Source organism: Schistocerca gregaria, chromosome 3 (genome assembly GCF_023897955.1).
Source record: "Schistocerca gregaria isolate iqSchGreg1 chromosome 3, iqSchGreg1.2, whole genome shotgun sequence".
Lineage (NCBI taxonomy): Eukaryota > Metazoa > Arthropoda > Insecta > Orthoptera > Acrididae > Schistocerca > Schistocerca gregaria.
Genome location: NC_064922.1, coordinates 390,962,158 through 390,987,295, shown reverse-complemented (window position 1 = coordinate 390,987,295; position 25,138 = coordinate 390,962,158). Strand labels below are relative to the sequence as shown.

The 25,138-nt window shown below is 38.5% G+C and overlaps 1 protein-coding gene across 8 annotated transcripts in view; it reads left to right on the top strand.

Moving 5' to 3' along the window:
- The window catches only part of LOC126355958 (DNA repair and recombination protein RAD54B-like), a 385,308-nt gene that overhangs the window by 209,251 nt on the left and 150,919 nt on the right, over nucleotides 1-25,138 (top strand). For all 8 annotated transcript variants that reach the window (XM_050006553.1, XM_050006550.1, XM_050006555.1 and 5 more), the window contains one exon: nucleotides 3,153-3,279. In XM_050006553.1, the coding sequence (XP_049862510.1) occupies nucleotides 3,153-3,279 (127 nt within the window). The remainder of the gene's footprint in view (nucleotides 1-3,152; nucleotides 3,280-25,138) is intronic.

Sequence of the window (25,138 nt, the reverse complement as noted above, 5' to 3'; positions counted from 1 at the left end):
TTCTCAAAGCTACCCATTCTTCTTCTGCTGTATTTCTTTCCCCGTTTTTGTCAATTGACCCCAAATGCCCCCTCTGGAACTCTCTACAACCTCTAGTTCTTTCAGTTTATCCAAGTCCTATCTTCTTAAATTCCAGCCATTTTTCAGTTTCTTCAGTTTTAATCTACAGTTCATAACTAACAGATCGTGGTCAGAGTCCACATCTGCCCTTGGAAGTGTCTTACAATTTAAAATGTGGTTCCTAAATCTCTGTGTTACCATTATATACTCTATCTGAAACCTCCTAGTGTCTCCATGTATACAACCTTCTTTCATGATTCTTAAACCAGGTGTTAGCTACGTTTAAGTTATGCTCTGTGCAAAATTCTACTAGGCGGCTTCCTCTTTCATTCCTTACTCCCATCCCATATTCACCTATTACTTTTCCTTCTCTTCCTTTTCCTACTATCAAATTCCAGTCCCCCATGACTATTAAGTTTTTGTCTCTCTTCACTGTCCGAATAATGTATTATTTCATCATACATTTCATCAATCTCTTCGTCATCTGCGGGGCCAGTTGGCATATAAACTTGTACTTCTGTAGTAGATGTGGGCTTTGTGTCTGTCTTGGCTAAAATAATATGTTCACTGTGCTGTTCGTAGTAGCTTACCCACGCTCCCGCTGTTTTATTCATTATTAAACCTACTCCCTCATTACCCCTGTGTGATTTTGTATTTATGACCCTGTATTCACCTGACCAGACTTCTTGTCCCTCTTCCCACTCAACTTCACTAATTCCCACTATATCTGACTTTAACCTATCCATTTCCCTTTTTAAATTTTCTAACCTACCTGCCCGATTAAGGGATCTGACTTTCCATGCTCTGATCTGTAGAGAGCCAATTTTCTTTCTCCTGATAATGATGTCCTCACGAGTAGCCCGGAGATCTGAATGGTGGCTATTTTACCTCTGGAATATTTTACCGCAGTGAACGCCATCATCATTTAACCATATAGTAAAGCTGCATACCCTCGGGAAAAATTATGGATGTAATTTCCCCTTCCTTTCAGCCATTCAGAGAACCAGCACAGCTTGGCCGTTTTTGTTGATGTTAGAAAGCCAGATCAGCCAGTCATCCAGATTGTTGCCCCCGCAGCTACTGAAAAGTCTGCTGTCCTCTTCAGGAATCTCATGTTTCTCTGGCCTCTTAACAGATAACCCTCTGTTGTGGTTGCACCTACGGTATGGCTATCTGTATCGCTGACGCACGCAAGCCTCCCTATCAACGCCAAGGTCCATGGTTCTTGGGAAAGGCTCATAAGCATAAAAATTAAATATTTCAAAGTAGAAAAAAGTAGAACTGGCTGTGGTGGCCTCTGCTATTGTTACAATAATTGATCTGTGTGCCAATCAGCATCTATGTAAATTACCAAAATAATTTTGTTTTTCAGTAATTATTTGAAAAAAAGCTGTCCTGTTTTGCACTATCAGTGTTTTTAAATTGTTACAATTGTTTGTAATTTTATGGTAAAGAGAGCTGAGATAAAGTGATGAAAGATCTGTGGTCTCATCTCTCTGAGAATGCAGACGTGTGTGTGAGCTGAGATAAAGTGAAGAAAGATCTGTGGTCTCATCTCTCTGAGACTGCAGACGTGTGTGTGTGTGTGTGTGTGTGTGTGTGTGTGTGTGTGTGTGTGTGTGTGTGTGGGCGCGCGTGCGCGTGCGCTGCTGACAAAGGCCTTAATGGCCGAAAGCTTTAATCTTTTTGTTGTGCCTATCGTGACTCAGCATCTCCGCTATATGGTGAATAGCAACTTTCCTTCTCTGGTATTGTTACATTCCTTTCTTTATTTTCCATTGTTTGAAAGAATATTTTGTCATTCAAGAAAGGAATGTACCTTTTTTATAATGAACTTTCATATGTCACCATACAAAACCCTGATAGCTGTATAATTTGCCTTTTTTATTGAAAATCTGGTGAAAAGCAAAAATATCAGTTATGACATCTTTTTTCCATGAATAAACTTTATTTTTGCTTAGTTATCATAAAACTGAAAATCAATATAGTGAGTTAAAAAAAGTGAAAAGGTTGACCAAACTATTTAAATCATTACTTATGACAGTTAAGAGTTAATTAAAACACACTTAACATTTCATACAACAAATGTGTTCCTAATCTAACACATTAAGTCCCAAATTTAACATTCAGAGAATCTGAGCTTGCAGTTTGTTCATAAAAAAATTAGATGATAATGCAACAATACCTATTTCTGCTTCATAAATGGTTACATCCACGTATTTATATATTTATTTATTTTTATACAAACATATAAATTATTTTGGCTCTTGGTAAAGCATTAAGAAAAACAAAAAAGTATAAATTATCCTGTAATCTGACACAAACTTACTCTAATGTTGCTCTCAAAAGAGGATGAACATCTTACTAAATGTCAGCTCTTAATACTACTTATTACAGAAATTATTTAATATCTTCTTTCAAGTGCTTTTACCTATGAGTACAATGAGTTACAATTTTAATAACCCCTGCATTTCGTTTCGTGCTTCATTTTTAATCCACAATTGTTGTCTGGTTACACTGCCTGACTTAAGGCTCAATAATTAGATTGCATTATCATCAGCTTTGCTTGTTTCCTGAGAATATTTTGTATTAAAAATGAACTATTTATTCTTAATTGCCACTTTGCTACACGTAAAGGTCTTATACGTTATGCAAAACTGAGCGAGGTGGCGCAGTGGTTAGCACACTGGACTTGCACTTGGGAGGACGATGGTTCAATCCCTCGTCCGGCCATCCTGATTTAGCTTTTCCATGATTTCCCTAAATCGCTCCAGGCAAATGCTGGGATGGTTCCTTTGAAAGGGCACGGCCAACTTCCTTCCCTAATCCGATGAGACCGATGATCTCGCTGTTTGGTCTCTTCCCCCAAAAACAATCCAATCCAATCCTGCTGCGAAAGATAATTCTTTGTAATTGACACACTTTTGACAACTGTCCAGCACTTATATATCATTAATTAGGAACCACAACAAAACAAACATGCAAGATAACCAGATGTGAAAAGACCAATATCTTCCAAACCTTATATTTTAATGCTTGTTACATTTTTTCTGACTCTATGTGGATCAACTCATAGTTGTATCATGTTACAGACATTAGATCTAATGGCACAGCTGTGTGAAAACTATGGCTACGAATATTGTCGATTGGATGGATCTACAGCTTGTAGTCAGCGTCAAACAGTTGTTGACAATTTCAATAATGCATCTTCAAAATACTGTGAGTACTTAAAATTAATTTTTTGTCTTTGCTGTGTCCATGTTCCTAATCTTCTACGGAAGGGTTCGCATACTTCTAAATAGAACATCAAAACTTGTAGTTTTGCATTGATAGTTTCAATATGGTAAGCCAACCCCAATTTGTTACAATTCCTTTAATTTTATTGAATCTCTTTCTCTGTCTTTACAAAAAAATATTTTTATCTGTAAATCACTAACTCAGTGTTCATTTAACAATTACAGAGAGCAAAAGGTAACAGTAATTATGTATACTAACTTTAATGATTGATAATATCAAACATCATCCATTATGTATTTAGTAGTTGGGATAAATTAACGAATAAATGAACATTGTGTTGAATGTGTACAAATGTTACATGGTAAATATCTTTTGGAAACAAATAATCATAGAGTTCTTCTAAATATTCATGTTAGACCCCCAGGAAGAAACCTGACACATGAAAATGTGGTAATATTAGTAATGAACTATTGTAGCATTCACAGACAAATGCCAGACTTTGAAGAATCTGCGCGAGTCAACAGGATTCATTTAATATTAGGTATTGAATGTTGGCTAAAATGCCAAATTGAGAGCATAGGACAACCTTATGCTTATCAAATCAGTTTCTTAGTTATTAATTAATGTGATGCTTTTTTGTAGTATAAATTCAGCTTAAATCATCTGTGGTGTAAATTAGAGCTACCTGCGGCACCAAAACTGCAGGAGTGACTACCAAAATATGATTAAAACTTACAAGGACAACACCTGGCAATTGGATTTTTGTAATTTTTTTTGTTTATGTGGTATGTGAATTTAACAACAGAAATACCAATGGCCGAAAGCAGTTTGATGCCATTCTTAAAAATTATTGAGAAAATTGAATTTTGAAGTTTTCCAAGGGGCCATAATTCACTAAAATTAAGATAGTCTTCTAGGCGGACGACGTGGCTCACCCAGTAGTATTGAACAGTGGTAATCAGGTAACCAGTGGAATGCTAATTTGAATCTCAGTGTAGTCTTTCTTTCCCATTCAAATACCTCTTGTTGTTGTTGTTGTTGTTTATCTTCTTCTTCTTCTTCTTCTTCTTCTTCTTCTTCTCCTTCTTCTCCTCATGGCATTAAAATCCCGAGTGGGTTTTAGTCTCATCAACAAGTTTCCTCCATTCTGCCCCCTCCAGCGTAGTTCTCCACCATCCTCATACACAGAGAGATTTTATATAAGCACCGATAAATCCACATTCCTGCTTCCTAATGCAGTTAGTTTTCATTGTGGTAATGTGGCATTGCTTTGTTGAATTATACACAATAATAGATTTTTTTACAAGGCAGTTGTATCAACCCTGCGCTCAACTCCCAACATGGAGGACCAGACTTTCATTTCGGTGTTGGCTCTCCTAGAGAGGATGACAACTTAGCCTATAGAGTCCCCCCTACCTTGTGATGTGGGACACACTTCGTCTGGCTCCACAGTTGAGACCACTCCGGTTACCACCAGCACAGCTCTCAATCTCATCGAAGCATGAAAACCCTCCTGTCCCGCACTGAAGGTGCCTACAATAAGGTGGTGTCCCCTAGATCATTTAAATATAAAATTCGTCAGATATCTGCTGATCAGCACGTATTTAATAGTGTATTGTAATGAAAACTGCACATCTTCTTGTGTCTAATTACACATCCAACTCAAAATTTCGTTCCCGTTGCAAATGTAAATTGTTAATTACCATGGTTTACAAAAGATTTTTAATAAAGTTGTAATTTTTATAATTTAAATGCTCTTCTACAAATTATTTATAGTGAAGAATGTATATTTGTAGTGCATGCAATATGTAATTATAAACAAAAAGATTTCCATTTTGACAATGAGTGATGATTAATAAGTGTTAATTAACATATATTTAATGAATTTTATTTGTAAATGATGTGGGTATTTTAATTGAATTAAAAAATATATATAAAGAAAAAGACAATAGCAAGATTCAAACCATTGACTCATTGATTCCCAATTATCAGTCTCCAGCATCTCGAAAACTATCTTAATGTTAGTGAATTAAAATTCCTTGAAAATTTTCAATGTGAAATAGCTTTGGGTGACTGATATTTCATTTCTGAACTTAGATACCATCCATATAAAAAAAATTACAAACATCCGACTGCTAGGTGGTCTCCTTGTTAGATTTGAATCCTTACACTATTTACCATTCATTGACAGAAGTAACAAAGAACTGCAGATAAACCTTGATTTATTAGTATGTTTATCAGCCAGCCATGATATAACAATTGGAGAACATTTTTAACATCCAGTAATTATGTAGATGTAGTAATAGGAAGTCCGAATGTAAATGGTTTAAGGATTAAACACAACAACTCACCAAACATGGGAAATGTTGAGTTATCAGAAGACACGCAAACAAGACAGAACTTTGCAAACTTTCAGACAAATCCTTTTTTGAGCCATAGAGTATATTACGATACTGCAGTTTGTCTCGCACCCCCCCCCCCCCCCCCCTTTCCCTTCTCCCCCCTCCAGTGCAGCTCTCTTGTTTCTGTTATCTCCATCCGTGCAAAGGAAATGTCATTAGCACTGTACCATTTTGGTTTCTTTAGTCATCACTAATACAAAATTGGTTTTGTCCAGTTCTGCCAGTACTTTATTTGTGATTTTAAATGTGGCTTTCCTGGCAGTGAGTAATTTAAGGAATAAAGAAAATAATTTACCGATTAGTTGATGTGCTAAGTCACACACCCACGTGAATGCAGCACCAGTAAGCAATGCCTATGGAGCTAGTTAAAAAGCCAAATGAATGACTTAGAATTTGTTTTCATTTTTGTGATTTAAAGTCTACCATTAACCCTCACAGTGCTGGGGGGAGGATTGGCAGTACTTTGTGACCACCTTTTGTAATCTAGTCAGGTAAATTATATTTAAAATATACACTTTTGGTGTAGTCTCTTACCAGATTCCATAAAAGTTTAAATTTTTGGTTAAAATTAATCCTTAAACTTAAGTCTCAATAGTAGATGTGACTTTTCACAATGAATGTCATATTCGACAAAATGTGTGTGTGTGTGTGTGTGTGTGTGTTTGAATAGATAAGAAAATCTACTCACCAAGCAGTGGCAGAACACACACATAAAAGAAGATTATAATTAGGCAAGCTTTCGGAGCCAGTGTCTCCTTCTTCAGGCTGAAGGGTTGAAGGGGAAGGAAGTGGGGCAAAGTAAAAGGTCTAGGAGAAGGGTAGCTTTCAGGAAAGTCAGACAGAACCGCAGTTCAGTGGAGACTTACCAGACGGGATGTGTGTGTTCTGCTGCCACTTGGTGAGTATATTTTTTATCTATCCAATTATATTACTTGGTCAAAAATTGATGGAATGCCTTATGCAAGATTTTTAAGTTCAGGGTCCTGCTAATTCATCAATACCTCGTTAAGAAGTGGAATATGAGTAAAAATCAACGATAATTAATGAAATTTGCCTACTTAGTTGTGCATGTCACTGAAAGTGTGATGGTATTTCTAAGAGTGTGCTAAATGAAATCTTCGAGTTCTGGACTCTACTTACACATTAGTACCTCATTACAGTCTATAGTAAAACGAGCCAACAACAGTTAACGTTTTTTTGCATGAAGACCTTCTTGGTAATACTTGTTATTGAAAATACATTGGTATTGAGACTACAGCACAAACTGCCTACCTTCTTAATCAGTTGCATAAAAAAGGTGTCCCACTACCCAGCGTAATGCGATTTAGAAGGGAAATGCTGGGGTTTTTCTATTGAGAGTAGATTGCGGTGACTCAAAGTTTCTTTGTTAGTTTCCTTTCTTTCTTAGCTTTATGTCTTCAAAATTACAATTGCCAAAGAATTTGAAGTCATTGATCATGACCCCATGATGTCCCTGGAAGGAGGCCATTTGGACAATTTGATGTTGATGTCAAGAACACAAGACCATCAGAGCACTTGGGGCCAAAGTAATTGGAATAGAAACAACCTCACTCTGTGACAGAAAGCTAAATGAGTAATATTCTAGGTTTCAAGCACTATTTGCCTATATTTGCAAAGCTAGCTGGCAGGTTGGCCCTTCACAAATGCAACAAATAAAACAATAAATTGACCAAACTTGTAAATTCCCTAACTTCTGTAAACATTATAAATTCTTGCAAGACTTGTTAATGCTTGATTTTAAAAATTGTTAAAGACATAAACAGTTATTTTTGTAATACTAATGAAACAACACGTTTATAATTCTCTATTCGGTGATGCCACATGAAGTTAAAACAATTACAGTCAATAATGCTTGGCTGGTTTATATATTAAGTGAACTCTTTGATAGGCGAACTGAACGTACCAGTTTAGCTGTGAAGGGCATTACAGTTCACTGGGTTGGGTCACACACCTCAGGTTAGTTACACACACATGTACTAACAAACCCCAAGTTAGCAGTGATCATTTCTAATGTGGACAGGTTGGTGGTCACTAATACAGCTACACATAAACTAATGTCTATATAGATCACTCTTTGAATCTATCTAGTCCTGATGTCTATAATGTCAGTTAAACTAATGCAGTAGCCCCTATGAGATGTCATGGCTTATAACCGATTCTTCAACTGGAACTAGCGAGAGCTTAATATAGATCTTAGTTCTTGGCACGGGATAGCCCCTCATCACTTGGCAAGGAGTAGCCTAATTAACAGAAGGTAGCCCCAGCATATGGCAGTAGATGACCAGAGGCAGGGAAGTAATCCTAATTTATCATTGACTTTGCTAATCATAGATTAAGACACACATGCCTGGCAAGGCGATGAACACCGTGATCGTGCAATAGCAGAATATACAGTAACAACAACAGGCAAACTGCAATGCTCCACTTGCAGTTATAGTTGATTATAGAGGACCAGTATGTGTACTAAATCCAACTTAAGCCACTAATACAAGCTTACCTCAGTTATGTACAATGAAATTGAGCAAACCTGGTGCTGATCAGTGAAGCATATTAGGTATATCAAAAGTGCATGCATTCCAGAAATACAAGGTTGAGCAGTCAAATAATAAAGGTTCTTATTGGGAGAAACTAGTGCGACCCATTCTTGAACACTGCTCAACTGTTTGGGATCTGTGCAGGTCAGATTAAAGGAGGACATTGAAGCAGTTCAGAGGCAGGCTGTTAGATTTGTTACCGGTAGGTTCAGATCAAACGAAAGTGTTATGGAGATGCTTCAGGAACTCAAATGGAAATCCCTGGAGGGAAGATAACATTTTTTTTGATGAACACTGTTCAGTAAATTTAGAGAATCAGCCTCTGAAACTGACTGCCAAATGATTCTATTGTCAGCAACCTACATTGTGTGTAAGGACCACAAGGATAAGATACAAGAAGTTAGGGCTCGTATGGAGGCTTGTAGACGGTCTTCTTTCCCAAGCTCTGTTTGCGAGTGGAACAGGAAACAAAATGACTAATAGTGGTACAGGGTATCCTCCACTATGCACCTTATGGTGGGGCTTGCAGAGTGTCTACGTAGATGTAGATGTAGAGGTAGAACTTGTAAGTGTAGGTGTATGTGTAGAACTCAAAGTTCACTTGGATTCCATTTCTGACACAGCTCATATTATTGGTGCATACAAACAAGGTAGCTTGAGCATGAGATTATTTAACCTTAAAGAGGCCGCCAAGTAGTGAGCTAACTTGCCAGAGATGTTCGGGCTCACATGCGGTTCGTCTTCATCGAAATGTCTTGGCTCAAATTCATCTAGAAGTTGAACCTCACAAGTTGCATTACATGCCTAAATTATTCACTTGTGACCCTTTGGTTAAATTGTCTGGCTGATGACAAGTTTGCAAAATACAGAGTTAACATAACATATAATAACAGTAATAATAATATCAGGAACTAAATTAACAACCCATAAATGATGTAGGCTACACAGTTGTGATTTGGTTATAATAATGTTTATTCAGAAAGAAATCTAATAGCGAAAATAGTCGTATTTAGAGTTACTGTTACACTCGAGGGCATATCCATTTGACACAGTTCGATCATTCATAATCTCATCACGAAATACAAATTACGTATGTGAAAAGGTAGAGTTCACACCAGGAGCACAGATGCTCACTGCTCGGAGAATAAGTCCTGCAATACCCCACAACACAAAATTTTCTTAGTCATTTCACTTCCTAGCTGCCTAAGACCGACCGACCATCTGCTTTCATGTCTGCATCCGAACTGTACTCTTTGCAGAACTGTCTGCAGCCAAACTGTCCATTTTCACAACTGCACCAGCACTCCCTCTGCCTGTCCGCGGCCACATTTACCATCCGCTGAATATCCTCTCTCAACTGACTAGGGCAGTTCCCTTTCCTGAAGCCATCCATCTGATTGGCTACAGATTATTCTACATCATTTTACATCTTAACATATTTAAATAATCAAAGCTTGACCACTTTCACATTCTAAATGAAGTAACAATAATATCCATTACATAATAAATGTTAAATTCTTTTACATAAAACCTATACAATTTCCTTCTTAACTTTGAATGCCATGGCCAGTAGCCTTGTACCAATGTGCTTTCTGGTAAATAAATAAAGAACAAAAGTAACTATTATGCTCTAAACTTTACAACAAATATTCTATTACCTAATGATTCAGTAAGGTGTCGTGCTGTCATTGTTCAATGTGTTTTGTGTGGAGGAAATGATGCTCTGATGCTTAACTGTAAATACTGATGATTAAATCTACTATATCTTTTAAACAAATAAAGTTACAGAGTTGATATTTAGAGTGTTTGTCATTTTAATGATGAACTTCTATATGAAACGTCGATCGTTAAGATTGACCAAAGTATTCAGATTTTATAATTCAGGTGTTTGTTACAAAACTTGTTAATTTCCCTTTAACAGTAAATCCTAAACTACTATGGGTATGATCAATATTCAAGTTTTATTGGGATCACCATGAAAATTTATGGAGTGTGACAGATTAAAATTACTGTGTCTTGATTCCCTGTAATATTACAGAATTAAACAGTTTTCCTGAATGTTTCCCTTTATGGCTGATCTTAGGTCTGCCATATTTAACACTGCTACATCTCCTTGGCCACAAATGGCTTCTGTTGGGTTTCCCTATGACGTAGTTCTTGTCTGTCTCACTCGCACACTACTGCACTTAGGCATCAATAGATAATAGACACCTGTGAGTGGTGAATCAGCACCCTTTGTGGCACCTGGTCCTGGACGACAGGATTCGTTTCACAATTCCTGTAAGCTGACTCTTTCGGCCATATATTTAAATGAGAGCACAGTGCTCATTAATTCACACACCTCCACTTTATAAGTTGTTGGCATGCTATATATGTTATGAAGTAGCTCCCAAATTTATAAGACACAAATTCATCATAGAATAACATAAATATCCTAAGTGCCAGATCAATAGTGTAATTACTTTTAGTGGTGTTGATGCAGCATGCTTTAAATTTCAAGGAACTTATATCTAACATAAATTACGAATTGTAAATAAAATAGAAAGAAACTTCAACATGGAAAAAATACATTAAAAACAAAGATTCCAAGACTTACCAAGCGGGAAAGCGCCGGTAGATAGATACAATGAATAAAACACACAAACACACACACAGAATTTCGAGCTTTCGCAACCGGCAGCTGCTTCATCAGGAAAGAGGGAAGGAAAAGGAAAGACGAAAGGATGTGGATTTTAAGGGAGAGGGTAAGGAGTCATTCCAATCCCGGGAGCAGAAAGACTTACCTTAGGGGGAAAAAAGGATAGGTATATACTCGCGCGCGCGCGCTCACACACACACACACACACACACACACACACACACACACACACACACACACACACACCCATCCATACATACACAGACACAAGCAGACATATTTAAAGGCAAAGAGTATGGACAGAGATGTAAGTCAAGGCGGAAGTGTGGAGGCAAAGATGATGTTGAATGACAGGTGAGGTATGAGTGGCGGCAACTTAAAAATTAGCGGAGATTGAGGCCTGGCCGATAATGAGAAGAGAGGATATATTGAAGGGCAAGTTCCCATCTCCGGAGTTCGGATAGGTTGGTGTTGGTGGGAAGTATCCAGATAACTCGGATGGTGTAACACTGTGCCAAGGTGTGCTGGCCGTGCACCAAGGCATGTTTAGCCACAGGGTGATCCTCATTACCAACAAACACTGTCTGCCTGTGTCCACTCATGCGAATGGACAGTTTGTTGCTGGTCATTCCCACATAGAAAGCGTCACACTGTAGGCAGGTCAGTTGGTAAATCACGTGTGTGCTTTCACACGTGGCTCTGCCTTTGATCGTGTACACCTTCCGGGTTACAGGACTGGAGGAGGTGGTGGTGGGAGGGTGCATAGAACAGGTTTTACACCAGGGGCGGTTGCAAGGGTAGGAGCCAGAGGGTAGGGAAGGTGGTTTGGGGATTTCATAGGGATGAACCAAGAGGTTACGAAGGTTAGGTGGACCGCGGAAAGACACTCTTGGTGGAGTGAGGAGGATTTCATGAAGGATGGATCTCATTTCGGGGCAGGATTTTAGGAAGTTTTATCCCTGCTGGAGAGCCACATTCCGAGTGTGATCCAGTCCCGGGAAGTATCCTGTTACAAGTGGGGCACTTTTGGGGTTCTTCTGTGAGAGGTTCTGGGTTTGAGGGGATGAGGAAGTGTTTCTGTTTATCTGCTTCTGTACCAGGTTGGGAGGGTAGTTGCGGGATGTGAAAGCTGTTTTCAGGTTGTTGGTGTAATGGTCCAGGGATTCAGGACTGGAGCAGATTCGTTTGCCATGAAGGCCTAGGCTGTAGGGAAGGGACCGTTTGATATGGAAGGGGTGGCAGCTGTCATAATGGAGGTACTGTTGCTTGTTGGTGGGTTTGATGTGGATGGATGTGTGAAGCTGGCCATTGGACAGATGGAGGTCAACGTCTTTCCTTGATTTAATTCCAAATAAAACTATACATTTATCAAAATCGACTGTCTATTGAAATACCACAGAAATATCAGCACCACTGTGCCCACTTTCACAGAACCTTTTAGTCACAACGACGTCTCCAGCGGCACTCCACAGGTTCAGAGGTGAGTATGATGCCGAAATTCTGTAGGGCTCTGCATTCCGTCACCAACGTTTTTTGGGAACAAATCTGTTGACATTCGAATCAGGTGTAGCTAGTAGAAAACAATCACCTTCTGAAACCACCCAGGACCTGCACTGAATACTTCCCCCAATGGAATTGATACAAACAGATCCCAACTACACAGTAAAGATTTAATTTACAGTGTTTGTAAGATGCTCGTAAATTCTTCACTGATTCTGACACGTTATTCAAGTCCCACTAGAGACATGCATCACGTGACAGATTCCCTGTCAACTTTACTGGCAAATTAATATTTCCTTTTAATTTAAATAACTCCCTTACATTCAACACTAACAACAAAAATGAACAAATCTCCCCTTTGTTTAATTCTGTTTAGTGATGCTGCATACACAAATCGTAACTCCATACAACAATAAATTATTCCCCCAAAATATTCTCAGAGAAGCAGTTAAACATACATCTGTCTTCCTAGGTAAGCATGATTAATTTTCATTTTCCAAATTTCTCCATCCTTCATGCACCTAAATTGGCATGACCATAACTTAGAATTTGGAAATTACAACTAACATAAAACCATCCAAAAAATTGAGTATAACTCATACATTCACATAAATAGATCCCTTGTATACCCCCAAAAACCTAATATACATACATACTGTGCACTGATTTTTGACTTGGTATCATTCACCAAATAATTGAGTTCTCCGACCTCCTCACACCCAAATGTGTGTCTAAACTATCTGTTTATGATTGCACAGGCCTTATGCCAAAAAAAATTCTTATGTGATGAAACAACAAACAAGCTACAATATATCCTGAAATAAAACATTGCAAATTACCCCTCCAAATAAACATATAATCTAAACACAGATACACATATTTATTAGCCTACTTTCCCCTCCTAATTGGTTTGCTTAAACTGCCAACTGCTGTTTTAATTTTTACACTATTTGCAGGTAGTAATACTAATTTCTTATTCTTTACCCTATGTACAAAACCTTCAGACATTGCCGACACATTACTTCCAGAATCGAGCAGCATGTCTACTTTCTCGTCATTTACTTTAATTTCAATGACAGGCTGTACATTAATCATTTCTTTTCCCTCAGTAAATCATTCTCTTTGTGTTTTCCCTTATCTTCCATCTCTAGAGTACACATATCCTGTTCGATCCACCCCTCAATTTCGTACTCGTCCTAAAATAATTCATTAAATGCTTCTTTCACCCCAATTTCATTTTCTTTTTCCCCCTAGACCTCTCACCATCTTAAACTTCTATTGAGTCCACAAATGAGGCAATAACAATTGTAATGTTCTACCACACCATTGCCAATCTGTTACAGTAAAATACCATTCTGACCATATATCACTTTCTATATTAGAATCAAACTCACTGTGTTCACCCTTAGTAGCTACATCATCATTATCATGAATAAAGCGTTACTTTTTACTTCCACGTCATTACACAACAGCACTTTCAACAGCCGCTGATATGTCATACAACTCACTACATAAAACCTCGTTTACCTCCGTCAACAAATCACCAATATAAGAACCGTTCACAGTTTCAGCATCCTGTGCTGTTACATCACGTAAATTGTAGCTACAGGGTTGTGCAATTTCAGAATCAACAGTACCATTAAATTCCACTGTGTTTTCATTTAAACCTGAGCATAATACCTTTTCCTCTCCTACACACTCCTGTGCGACATTAATTTCAGATCTCACATCATATTCAGATCCACATTCATTCTCAAACAAACATTCAAGATCCATAGATTCTTCCAGACTTTCTGGTTCGCCTCCATTAGTAGAAAGATATGCACAGATTCCTTCCACTGAAGTATCAATACCAGCAGTTTCAACTTTTGTAACTTCAGCACATAAAACATCATTACTACCTTCCTTCAAAAATAATTCACCAGTATCCGCCGACACACACACACAAATTTATCAACAGCTGAAGAGACTAATGCTACACCGTCCTTTTTAACCTCCTTAACAACTTTCGCTGTCACAGTATCATCTGAAACATCATCACCTTTATCACTATAATCATTACCGCTGGTTAGTACCTCTTTATAACTTTCTATACCATCTAACTCCACCAAATTCAGCTCTACCACAGCCTCCTTTTGGCACATAGAATCTGTCATTGTATTAACATTCACACATTCTTTTGTCTCACATTCATAATACTAATCATTTAGCCCTAAATCGTCATCATCGCCTTTATCATTATCTTTAGTTATCTTAGGATTACACCTTTTGTGTACGGTCTAATTTGAAAATTTACCTATTTGATTCTCATCTCTTACTAATTTCAGTTCAATATTCTGTTACCTTTCTACTGCTTTATTAACACGTATCACATTCCCATTTACTCACGTCCTATTCATCGCCGGTTTATTTTGACATCTCCAGACCTGAGATGCGGCAAAACTTAGTTTCCCAATCTCCCATTGTGCTGGTTCATTTCACCAGGTGCTGGTCCCTCAAATCTGAGTTCTTGGGTCTGTCCCTGTCACGAAAGTATCCATCCCCATTACCCCTTTGAAATTTATCATTGGATGTGTTCCTGTTGCTGTTTCCCTTATCAGAACTACTGTTTGCATTATGTTGATAACTTCCTGGATGTCTTTCATCTTAGTTACATGGACTGTAGTTATGATTTCCATGAAAACTATTTGCCTGCTTACTTTGCGTTTCAAATTTCAGTGCCCATTCTAATTTTTCTACAAAGTTCAAAAATTTTCTATTGAGTTGCTAGGACTGTGCACTAGATCCCACTGCAAATTTTCCAGTAACCGCCTTTTCAGCATCATAATTTTAGTAAGCCCTCCCAATGGATGTTTCACATGCATTAATCTCGCAAGTCCACATTTACTAAATTCGCACATCAACCTGTTCTCTAATTTAAATAGTGGTCCATTTAGAATCTCTTTTTGGAATCACATTTCCTTGCTTCACTCCAGAACTTGTTCAGGAAACTGCTTTCAAATATTTCATAGGTAGGGAACATATCACTGTGTATATTTGCCCACGATTGTGGCTCGCCTTCCAAATGTCTTTTCACGAATTTTATCTTCACCTCATCGGACATTCCCCTCATAAAACCATCCTTGCATGCTGCTAGAAAATTTACTGGGTGATATTTCCCATCGTATGCGGAACGTTTGACTGATCTTGAGTCCATACATAAAACATTGATCACTGTAGAGGTTTGATGTGCGGCTAAAGAATTCAGTTTGCTTTTTATTTCATTGATTCGCTTTTTAACTTCACTATTTTCAATTTTAATGCCATATTCTACTTGTTCCTTTATTTTATCTACTTCTTTCTCCCCTTTATCTATTTGAATGAATAAGTTGCTCATAGCCACTGTTGTCTCAGCCATTAGAGCACCTTGCCTACTCCTTCAGTTTCTTATGTTGCCTCCGAGATTTGCATGCAATTTCTCCACCTTTTCACTGAAATTTTTCTCTGCTTGATCTGCCTTAGAGTCAAGTATCCCAACTTCATCAGAAATTTTGCCCATGGTTTTTAATTTTCCATCTATCAATTCCTTGATTCCACTAGCCATTTTACCTACTTCGTCTTTCACAGCCAACTTTATTTCAGTTTTAATAGAATCAATTTTTAAATTTACGTCAACCATATCGGTTTTAACAGAATCAGTTTTTAAATTTTTGTCAACCATATCGTTTTTAACAGAATCAATTTTGGATCCAATATCGATTTTAACAGAATCAATTTTTTATCCAAATCCTCTTAACATTTGCATTAATTGTGACACCATGTTTCCCCCCAAATTCATCTCCCTTGCCTGATTTCGGTCTGTTTACCCTACTAAATTCACCGATAATCACTCTCTCCCGCTCCGACTTAGGGTGAAGGAGCTCGCTAGTATTTTTGGACCCACACAAACTGGCGTCTATTATTGGTGATTGAACTACAGAACCATACATAATCTCACTATCAGCGCAGGTACTTAGCTTTGTCGTGCTGGATCCTTCGGCCATGGTATTGCTGTTGATGTTGCAGTTGAAGCCGACACTGAAGATCTCGTAGGCTCTGCTGTGGTATTGCAACTGCCGCTGCGTGATGAATCACCGTTGAAGATGCAAGATGCCACTGCTGGATGGAACCACGTGCTTTCGATGTTGCCTCTTCTTCCGCATTCCTTTTGTGTGTGTGTGTGTGTGTGTGTGTGTGTGTGTGTGTGTGTGTGTGTGTGTGTGTGTACTCCTAACCACTGCTAAAACTCAGTGCACACAACTGTTGCAAAATTCGTAGTTCAGAACCCCCACGCAATCTGCCTAAACTGCCACACACTTGGGACCTAGGTCACAGAATGTCGTTAACTGTGAGAGTTACAATTGTAATTTCACAACTATTAAAGAAACCTAATATTCAGTCTTGAACTGATCTCACATTTAACTTTTGCAAGAGGTCCTGCCTATCAAAGTTCAGATAATACTTTTGGAAACACTTTGCAGGATTCAGATCTATTTCTAAACTTCCCAGAGTTCACATTCCGCATCTAACACTTTCAAAATCAAATCATATTCCAACACTTTGCAAGATTATTATCCCTCAAATAACAGTTTCCAAGTTCCTGTCCCGGCTGAGCCCCCAATTGTGAGCTAACATCCCAAAGATGTTCTGGCTCACATGAGGCTCCTCTTCGTTGAAATGTCTTGGCTCAAACTCATCTAGGTGTTGAACAGCAGGTGTCACATAATGTGCCCTGAATTAGACACTTGTGACCCTTTGGTTAAATTGTCTGGCAGTGGCAAGTTTGTCGAAATACAGTGTTAGCATAACATGTAGTAACAGTAATAATAATGTCAGGAACTAAATTAACGACCCATAAATGATGTAGGCCACACAGTTGCGATTTGGTTAGCATAATGTTTATTGAGAAAGAAAAGTAATATCGAAAGTGGTCTTATTTAGAGTTACTGTTACGCTCGAGTGCATATCCATCTGACACAGTTTGATTATTCACAATCTCATCGGGAAATACAAGTTATCTACGCAAAAAGTTAGAGTTCACACCAGGCGCGTGGCTGCTCACCGCTCAGACACTAAGCCACGCGATACCACACAGTGTGAAATTTTCTAAGTCGTTTCACCTCTTAGCTGCCTAAAGACCAACTGTCCACTTTCGTGTCTGTATCCGAACTGTACCCTTTGATGTCTGCAGCCAGACTGTCCGCTTTCACTTCTGCACCAGCACTCCCTCTGCCCGTCCCCAATATCCTTGCTCAACTGACTAGGGTAGTTCCTTTTCCTAAAGCCATCCATCTGATTGGCTACAGCTTATTCTACATCATTTTACATCTTAACATATTTAAATAATCAAAGCTTAAGCACTTTCACGATCTAAATAAAGAAACAGTAATATCCATTACATAATAAAAGTTAAATCCTTTTACGTAAAACCTATACAATTCCTTCTTAGCTTTGAATGCCATGGCCAGTAGCCTTGCACCAATGTGCTTATTGATAAATAAATAATGAACAAAAGTAACTATTATGCTCTAAACTTTACAACAAATATTCTATTACCTAATGATTCAGTAAGGTGTCGTGCTGTCATCGTTCAATGTGCTTTGTGTGGAGGAAATGATGCTCTGATGCTTAACTGTAAATACTAATGATTAAATATACTATATCTTTTAAACAAATAAAGTTACAGAGTTGATATTTAGAGTGTTTGTCATTTTAATGATGAACTTCTATATGAAACGTCGATCGTTAAGATTGACCAAAGTATTCAGATTTTATAATTCAGCTGTTTGTTACAAAACTTGTTAATTTCCCTTTAACAGTAAATCCTAAACTACTATGGGTATGATCAATATTCAAGTTTTATTGGGATCACCATGAAAATTTATGGAGTGTGACAGATTAAAATTACTGTGTCTTGATTCCCTGTAATATTACAGAATTAAACAGTTTTCCTGAATGTTTCCCTTTATGGCTGATCTTAGGTCTGCCATATTTAACACTGCTACATCTCCTTGGCCACAAATGGCTTCTGTTGGGTTTCCCTATGACGTAGTTCTTGTCTGTCTCACTCGCACACTACTGCACTTAGGCATCAATAGATAATAGACACCTGTGAGTGGTGAATCAGCACCCTTTGTGGCACCTGGTCCTGGACGACAGGATTCGTTTCACAATTCCTGTAAGCTGACTCTTTCGGCCATATATTTAAATGAGAGCACAGTGCTCATTAATTCACACACCTCCACTTTATAAGTTGTTGGCATGCTATATATGTTATGAAGTAGCTCCCAAATTTATAAGACACAAATTCATCATAGAATAACATAAATATCCTAAGTGCCAGATCAATAGTGTAATTACTTTTAGTGGTGTTGATGCAGCATGCTTTAAATTTCAAGGAACTTATATCTAACATAAATTACGAATTGTAAATAAAATAGAAAGAAACTTCAACATGGAAAAAATACATTAAAAACAAAGATTCCAAGACTTACCAAGCGGGAAAGCGCCGGTAGATAGATACAATGAATAAAACACACAAACACACACACAGAATTTCGAGCTTTCGCAACCGGCAGCTGCTTCATCAGGAAAGAGGGAAGGAAAAGGAAAGACGAAAGGATGTGGATTTTAAGGGAGAGGGTAAGGAGTCATTCCAATCCCGGGAGCAGAAAGACTTACCTTAGGGGGAAAAAAGGATAGGTATATACTCGCGCGCGCGCGCTCACACACACACACACACACACACACACACACACACACACACACACACACACACACACACACACCCATCCATACATACACAGACACAAGCAGACATATTTAAAGGCAAAGAGTATGGACAGAGATGTAAGTCAAGGCGGAAGTGTGGAGGCAAAGATGATGTTGAATGACAGGTGAGGTATGAGTGGCGGCAACTTAAAAATTAGCGGAGATTGAGGCCTGGCCGATAATGAGAAGAGAGGATATATTGAAGGGCAAGTTCCCATCTCCGGAGTTCGGATAGGTTGGTGTTGGTGGGAAGTATCCAGATAACTCGGATGGTGTAACACTGTGCCAAGGTGTGCTGGCCGTGCACCAAGGCATGTTTAGCCACAGGGTGATCCTCATTACCAACAAACACTGTCTGCCTGTGTCCACTCATGCGAATGGACAGTTTGTTGCTGGTCATTCCCACATAGAAAGCGTCACACTGTAGGCAGGTCAGTTGGTAAATCACGTGTGTGCTTTCACACGTGGCTCTGCCTTTGATCGTGTACACCTTCCGGGTTACAGGACTGGAGGAGGTGGTGGTGGGAGGGTGCATAGAACAGGTTTTACACCAGGGGCGGTTGCAAGGGTAGGAGCCAGAGGGTAGGGAAGGTGGTTTGGGGATTTCATAGGGATGAACCAAGAGGTTACGAAGGTTAGGTGGACCGCGGAAAGACACTCTTGGTGGAGTGAGGAGGATTTCATGAAGGATGGATCTCATTTCGGGGCAGGATTTTAGGAAGTTTTATCCCTGCTGGAGAGCCACATTCCGAGTGTGATCCAGTCCCGGGAAGTATCCTGTTACAAGTGGGGCACTTTTGGGGTTCTTCTGTGAGAGGTTCTGGGTTTGAGGGGATGAGGAAGTGTTTCTGTTTATCTGCTTCTGTACCAGGTTGGGAGGGTAGTTGCGGGATGTGAAAGCTGTTTTCAGGTTGTTGGTGTAATGGTCCAGGGATTCAGGACTGGAGCAGATTCGTTTGCCATGAAGGCCTAGGCTGTAGGGAAGGGACCGTTTGATATGGAAGGGGTGGCAGCTGTCATAATGGAGGTACTGTTGCTTGTTGGTGGGTTTGATGTGGATGGATGTGTGAAGCTGGCCATTGGACAGATGGAGGTCAACGTCTTTCCTTGATTTAATTCCAAATAAAACTATACATTTATCAAAATCGACTGTCTATTGAAATACCACAGAAATATCAGCACCACTGTGCCCACTTTCACAGAACCTTTTAGTCACAACGACGTCTCCAGCGGCACTCCACAGGTTCAGAGGTGAGTATGATGCCGAAATTCTGTAGGGCTCTGCATTCCGTCACCAACGTTTTTTGGGAACAAATCTGTTGACATTCGAATCAGGTGTAGCTAGTAGAAAACAATCACCTTCTGAAACCACCCAGGACCTGCACTGAATACTTCCCCCAATGGAATTGATACAAACAGATCCCAACTACACAGTAAAGATTTAATTTACAGTGTTTGTAAGATGCTCGTAAATTCTTCACTGATTCTGACACGTTATTCAAGTCCCACTAGAGACATGCATCACGTGACAGATTCCCTGTCAACTTTACTGGCAAATTAATATTTCCTTTTAATTTAAATAACTCCCTTACATTCAACACTAACAACAAAAATGAACAAATCTCCCCTTTGTTTAATTCTGTTTAGTGATGCTGCATACACAAATCGTAACTCCATACAACAATAAATTATTCCCCCAAAATATTCTCAGAGAAGCAGTTAAACATACATCTGTCTTCCTAGGTAAGCATGATTAATTTTCATTTTCCAAATTTCTCCATCCTTCATGCACCTAAATTGGCATGACCATAACTTAGAATTTGGAAATTACAACTAACATAAAACCATCCAAAAAATTGAGTATAACTCATACATTCACATAAATAGATCCCTTGTATACCCCCAAAAACCTAATATACATACATACTGTGCACTGATTTTTGACTTGGTATCATTCACCAAATAATTGAGTTCTCCGACCTCCTCACACCCAAATGTGTGTCTAAACTATCTGTTTATGATTGCACAGGCCTTATGCCAAAAAAAATTCTTATGTGATGAAACAACAAACAAGCTACAATATATCCTGAAATAAAACATTGCAAATTACCCCTCCAAATAAACATATAATCTAAACACAGATACACATATTTATTAGCCTACTTTCCCCTCCTAATTGGTTTGCTTAAACTGCCAACTGCTGTTTTAATTTTTACACTATTTGCAGGTAGTAATACTAATTTCTTATTCTTTACCCTATGTACAAAACCTTCAGACATTGCCGACACATTACTTCCAGAATCGAGCAGCATGTCTACTTTCTCGTCATTTACTTTAATTTCAATGACAGGCTGTACATTAATCATTTCTTTTCCCTCAGTAAATCATTCTCTTTGTGTTTTCCCTTATCTTCCATCTCTAGAGTACACATATCCTGTTCGATCCACCCCTCAATTTCGTACTCGTCCTAAAATAATTCATTAAATGCTTCTTTCACCCCAATTTCATTTTCTTTTTCCCCCTAGACCTCTCACCATCTTAAACTTCTATTGAGTCCACAAATGAGGCAATAACAATTGTAATGTTCTACCACACCATTGCCAATCTGTTACAGTAAAATACCATTCTGACCATATATCACTTTCTATATTAGAATCAAACTCACTGTGTTCACCCTTAGTAGCTACATCATCATTATCATGAATAAAGCGTTACTTTTTACTTCCACGTCATTACACAACAGCACTTTCAACAGCCGCTGATATGTCATACAACTCACTACATAAAACCTCGTTTACCTCCGTCAACAAATCACCAATATAAGAACCGTTCACAGTTTCAGCATCCTGTGCTGTTACATCACGTAAATTGTAGCTACAGGGTTGTGCAATTTCAGAATCAACAGTACCATTAAATTCCACTGTGTTTTCATTTAAACCTGAGCATAATACCTTTTCCTCTCCTACACACTCCTGTGCGACATTAATTTCAGATCTCACATCATATTCAGATCCACATTCATTCTCAAACAAACATTCAAGATCCATAGATTCTTCCAGACTTTCTGGTTCGCCTCCATTAGTAGAAAGATATGCACAGATTCCTTCCACTGAAGTATCAATACCAGCAGTTTCAACTTTTGTAACTTCAGCACATAAAACATCATTACTACCTTCCTTCAAAAATAATTCACCAGTATCCGCCGACACACACACACAAATTTATCAACAGCTGAAGAGACTAATGCTACACCGTCCTTTTTAACCTCCTTAACAACTTTCGCTGTCACAGTATCATCTGAAACATCATCACCTTTATCACTATAATCATTACCGCTGGTTAGTACCTCTTTATAACTTTCTATACCATCTAACTCCACCAAATTCAGCTCTACCACAGCCTCCTTTTGGCACATAGAATCTGTCATTGTATTAACATTCACACATTCTTTTGTCTCACATTCATAATACTAATCATTTAGCCCTAAATCGTCATCATCGCCTTTATCATTATCTTTAGTTATCTTAGGATTACACCTTTTGTGTACGGTCTAATTTGAAAATTTACCTATTTGATTCTCATCTCTTACTAATTTCAGTTCAATATTCTGTTACCTTTCTACTGCTTTATTAACACGTATCACATTCCCATTTACTCACGTCCTATTCATCGCCGGTTTATTTTGACATCTCCAGACCTGAGATGCGGCAAAACTTAGTTTCCCAATCTCCCATTGTGCTGGTTCATTTCACCAGGTGCTGGTCCCTCAAATCTGAGTTCTTGGGTCTGTCCCTGTCACGAAAGTATCCATCCCCATTACCCCTTTGAAATTTATCATTGGATGTGTTCCTGTTGCTGTTTCCCTTATCAGAACTACTGTTTGCATTATGTTGATAACTTCCTGGATGTCTTTCATCTTAGTTACATGGACTGTAGTTATGATTTCCATGAAAACTATTTGCCTGCTTACTTTGCGGTTTAAATTTCAGTGCCCATTCTAATTTTTCTACAAAGTTCAAAAATTTTCTATTGAGTTGCTAGGACTGTGCACTAGATCCCACTGCAAATTTTCCAGTAACCGCCTTTTCAGCATCATAATTTTAGTAAGCCCTCCCAATGGATGTTTCACATGCATTAATCTCGCAAGTCCACATTTACTAAATTCGCACATCAACCTGTTCTCTAATTTAAATAGTGGTCCATTTAGAATCTCTTTTTGGAATCACATTTCCTTGCTTCACTCCAGAACTTGTTCAGGAAACTGCTTTCAAATATTTCATAGGTAGGGAACATATCACTGTGTATATTTGCCCACGATTGTGGCTCGCCTTCCAAATGTCTTTTCACGAATTTTATCTTCACCTCATCGGACATTCCCCTCATAAAACCATCCTTGCATGCTGCTAGAAAATTTACTGGGTGATATTTCCCATCGTATGCGGAACGTTTGACTGATCTTGAGTCCATACATAAAACATTGATCACTGTAGAGGTTTGATGTGCGGCTAAAGAATTCAGTTTGCTTTTTATTTCATTGATTCGCTTTTTAACTTCACTATTTTCAATTTTAATGCCATATTCTACTTGTTCCTTTATTTTATCTACTTCTTTCTCCCCTTTATCTATTTGAATGAATAAGTTGCTCATAGCCACTGTTGTCTCAGCCATTAGAGCACCTTGCCTACTCCTTCAGTTTCTTATGTTGCCTCCGAGATTTGCATGCAATTTCTCCACCTTTTCACTGAAATTTTTCTCTGCTTGATCTGCCTTAGAGTCAAGTATCCCAACTTCATCAGAAATTTTGCCCATGGTTTTTAATTTTCCATCTATCAATTCCTTGATTCCACTAGCCATTTTACCTACTTCGTCTTTCACAGCCAACTTTATTTCAGTTTTAATAGAATCAATTTTTAAATTTACGTCAACCATATCGGTTTTAACAGAATCAGTTTTTAAATTTTTGTCAACCATATCGTTTTTAACAGAATCAATTTTGGATCCAATATCGATTTTAACAGAATCAATTTTTTATCCAAATCCTCTTAACATTTGCATTAATTGTGACACCATGTTTCCCCCCAAATTCATCTCCCTTGCCTGATTTCGGTCTGTTTACCCTACTAAATTCACCGATAATCACTCTCTCCCGCTCCGACTTAGGGTGAAGGAGCTCGCTAGTATTTTTGGACCCACACAAACTGGCGTCTATTATTGGTGATTGAACTACAGAACCATACATAATCTCACTATCAGCGCAGGTACTTAGCTTTGTCGTGCTGGATCCTTCGGCCATGGTATTGCTGTTGATGTTGCAGTTGAAGCCGACACTGAAGATCTCGTAGGCTCTGCTGTGGTATTGCAACTGCCGCTGCGTGATGAATCACCGTTGAAGATGCAAGATGCCACTGCTGGATGGAACCACGTGCTTTCGATGTTGCCTCTTCTTCCGCATTCCTTTTGTGTGTGTGTGTGTGTGTGTGTGTGTGTGTGTGTGTGTGTGTGTGTGTACTCCTAACCACTGCTAAAACTCAGTGCACACAACTGTTGCAAAATTCGTAGTTCAGAACCCCCACGCAATCTGCCTAAACTGCCACACACTTGGGACCTAGGTCACAGAATGTCGTTAACTGTGAGAGTTACAATTGTAATTTCACAACTATTAAAGAAACCTAATATTCAGTCTTGAACTGATCTCACATTTAACTTTTGCAAGAGGTCCTGCCTATCAAAGTTCAGATAATACTTTTGGAAACACTTTGCAGGATTCAGATCTATTTCTAAACTTCCCAGAGTTCACATTCCGCATCTAACACTTTCAAAATCAAATCATATTCCAACACTTTGCAAGATATTATCCCTCAAATAACAGTTTCCAAGTTCCTGTCCCGGCTGAGCCCCCAATTGTGAGCTAACATCCCAAAGATGTTCTGGCTCACATGAGGCTCCTCTTCGTCGAA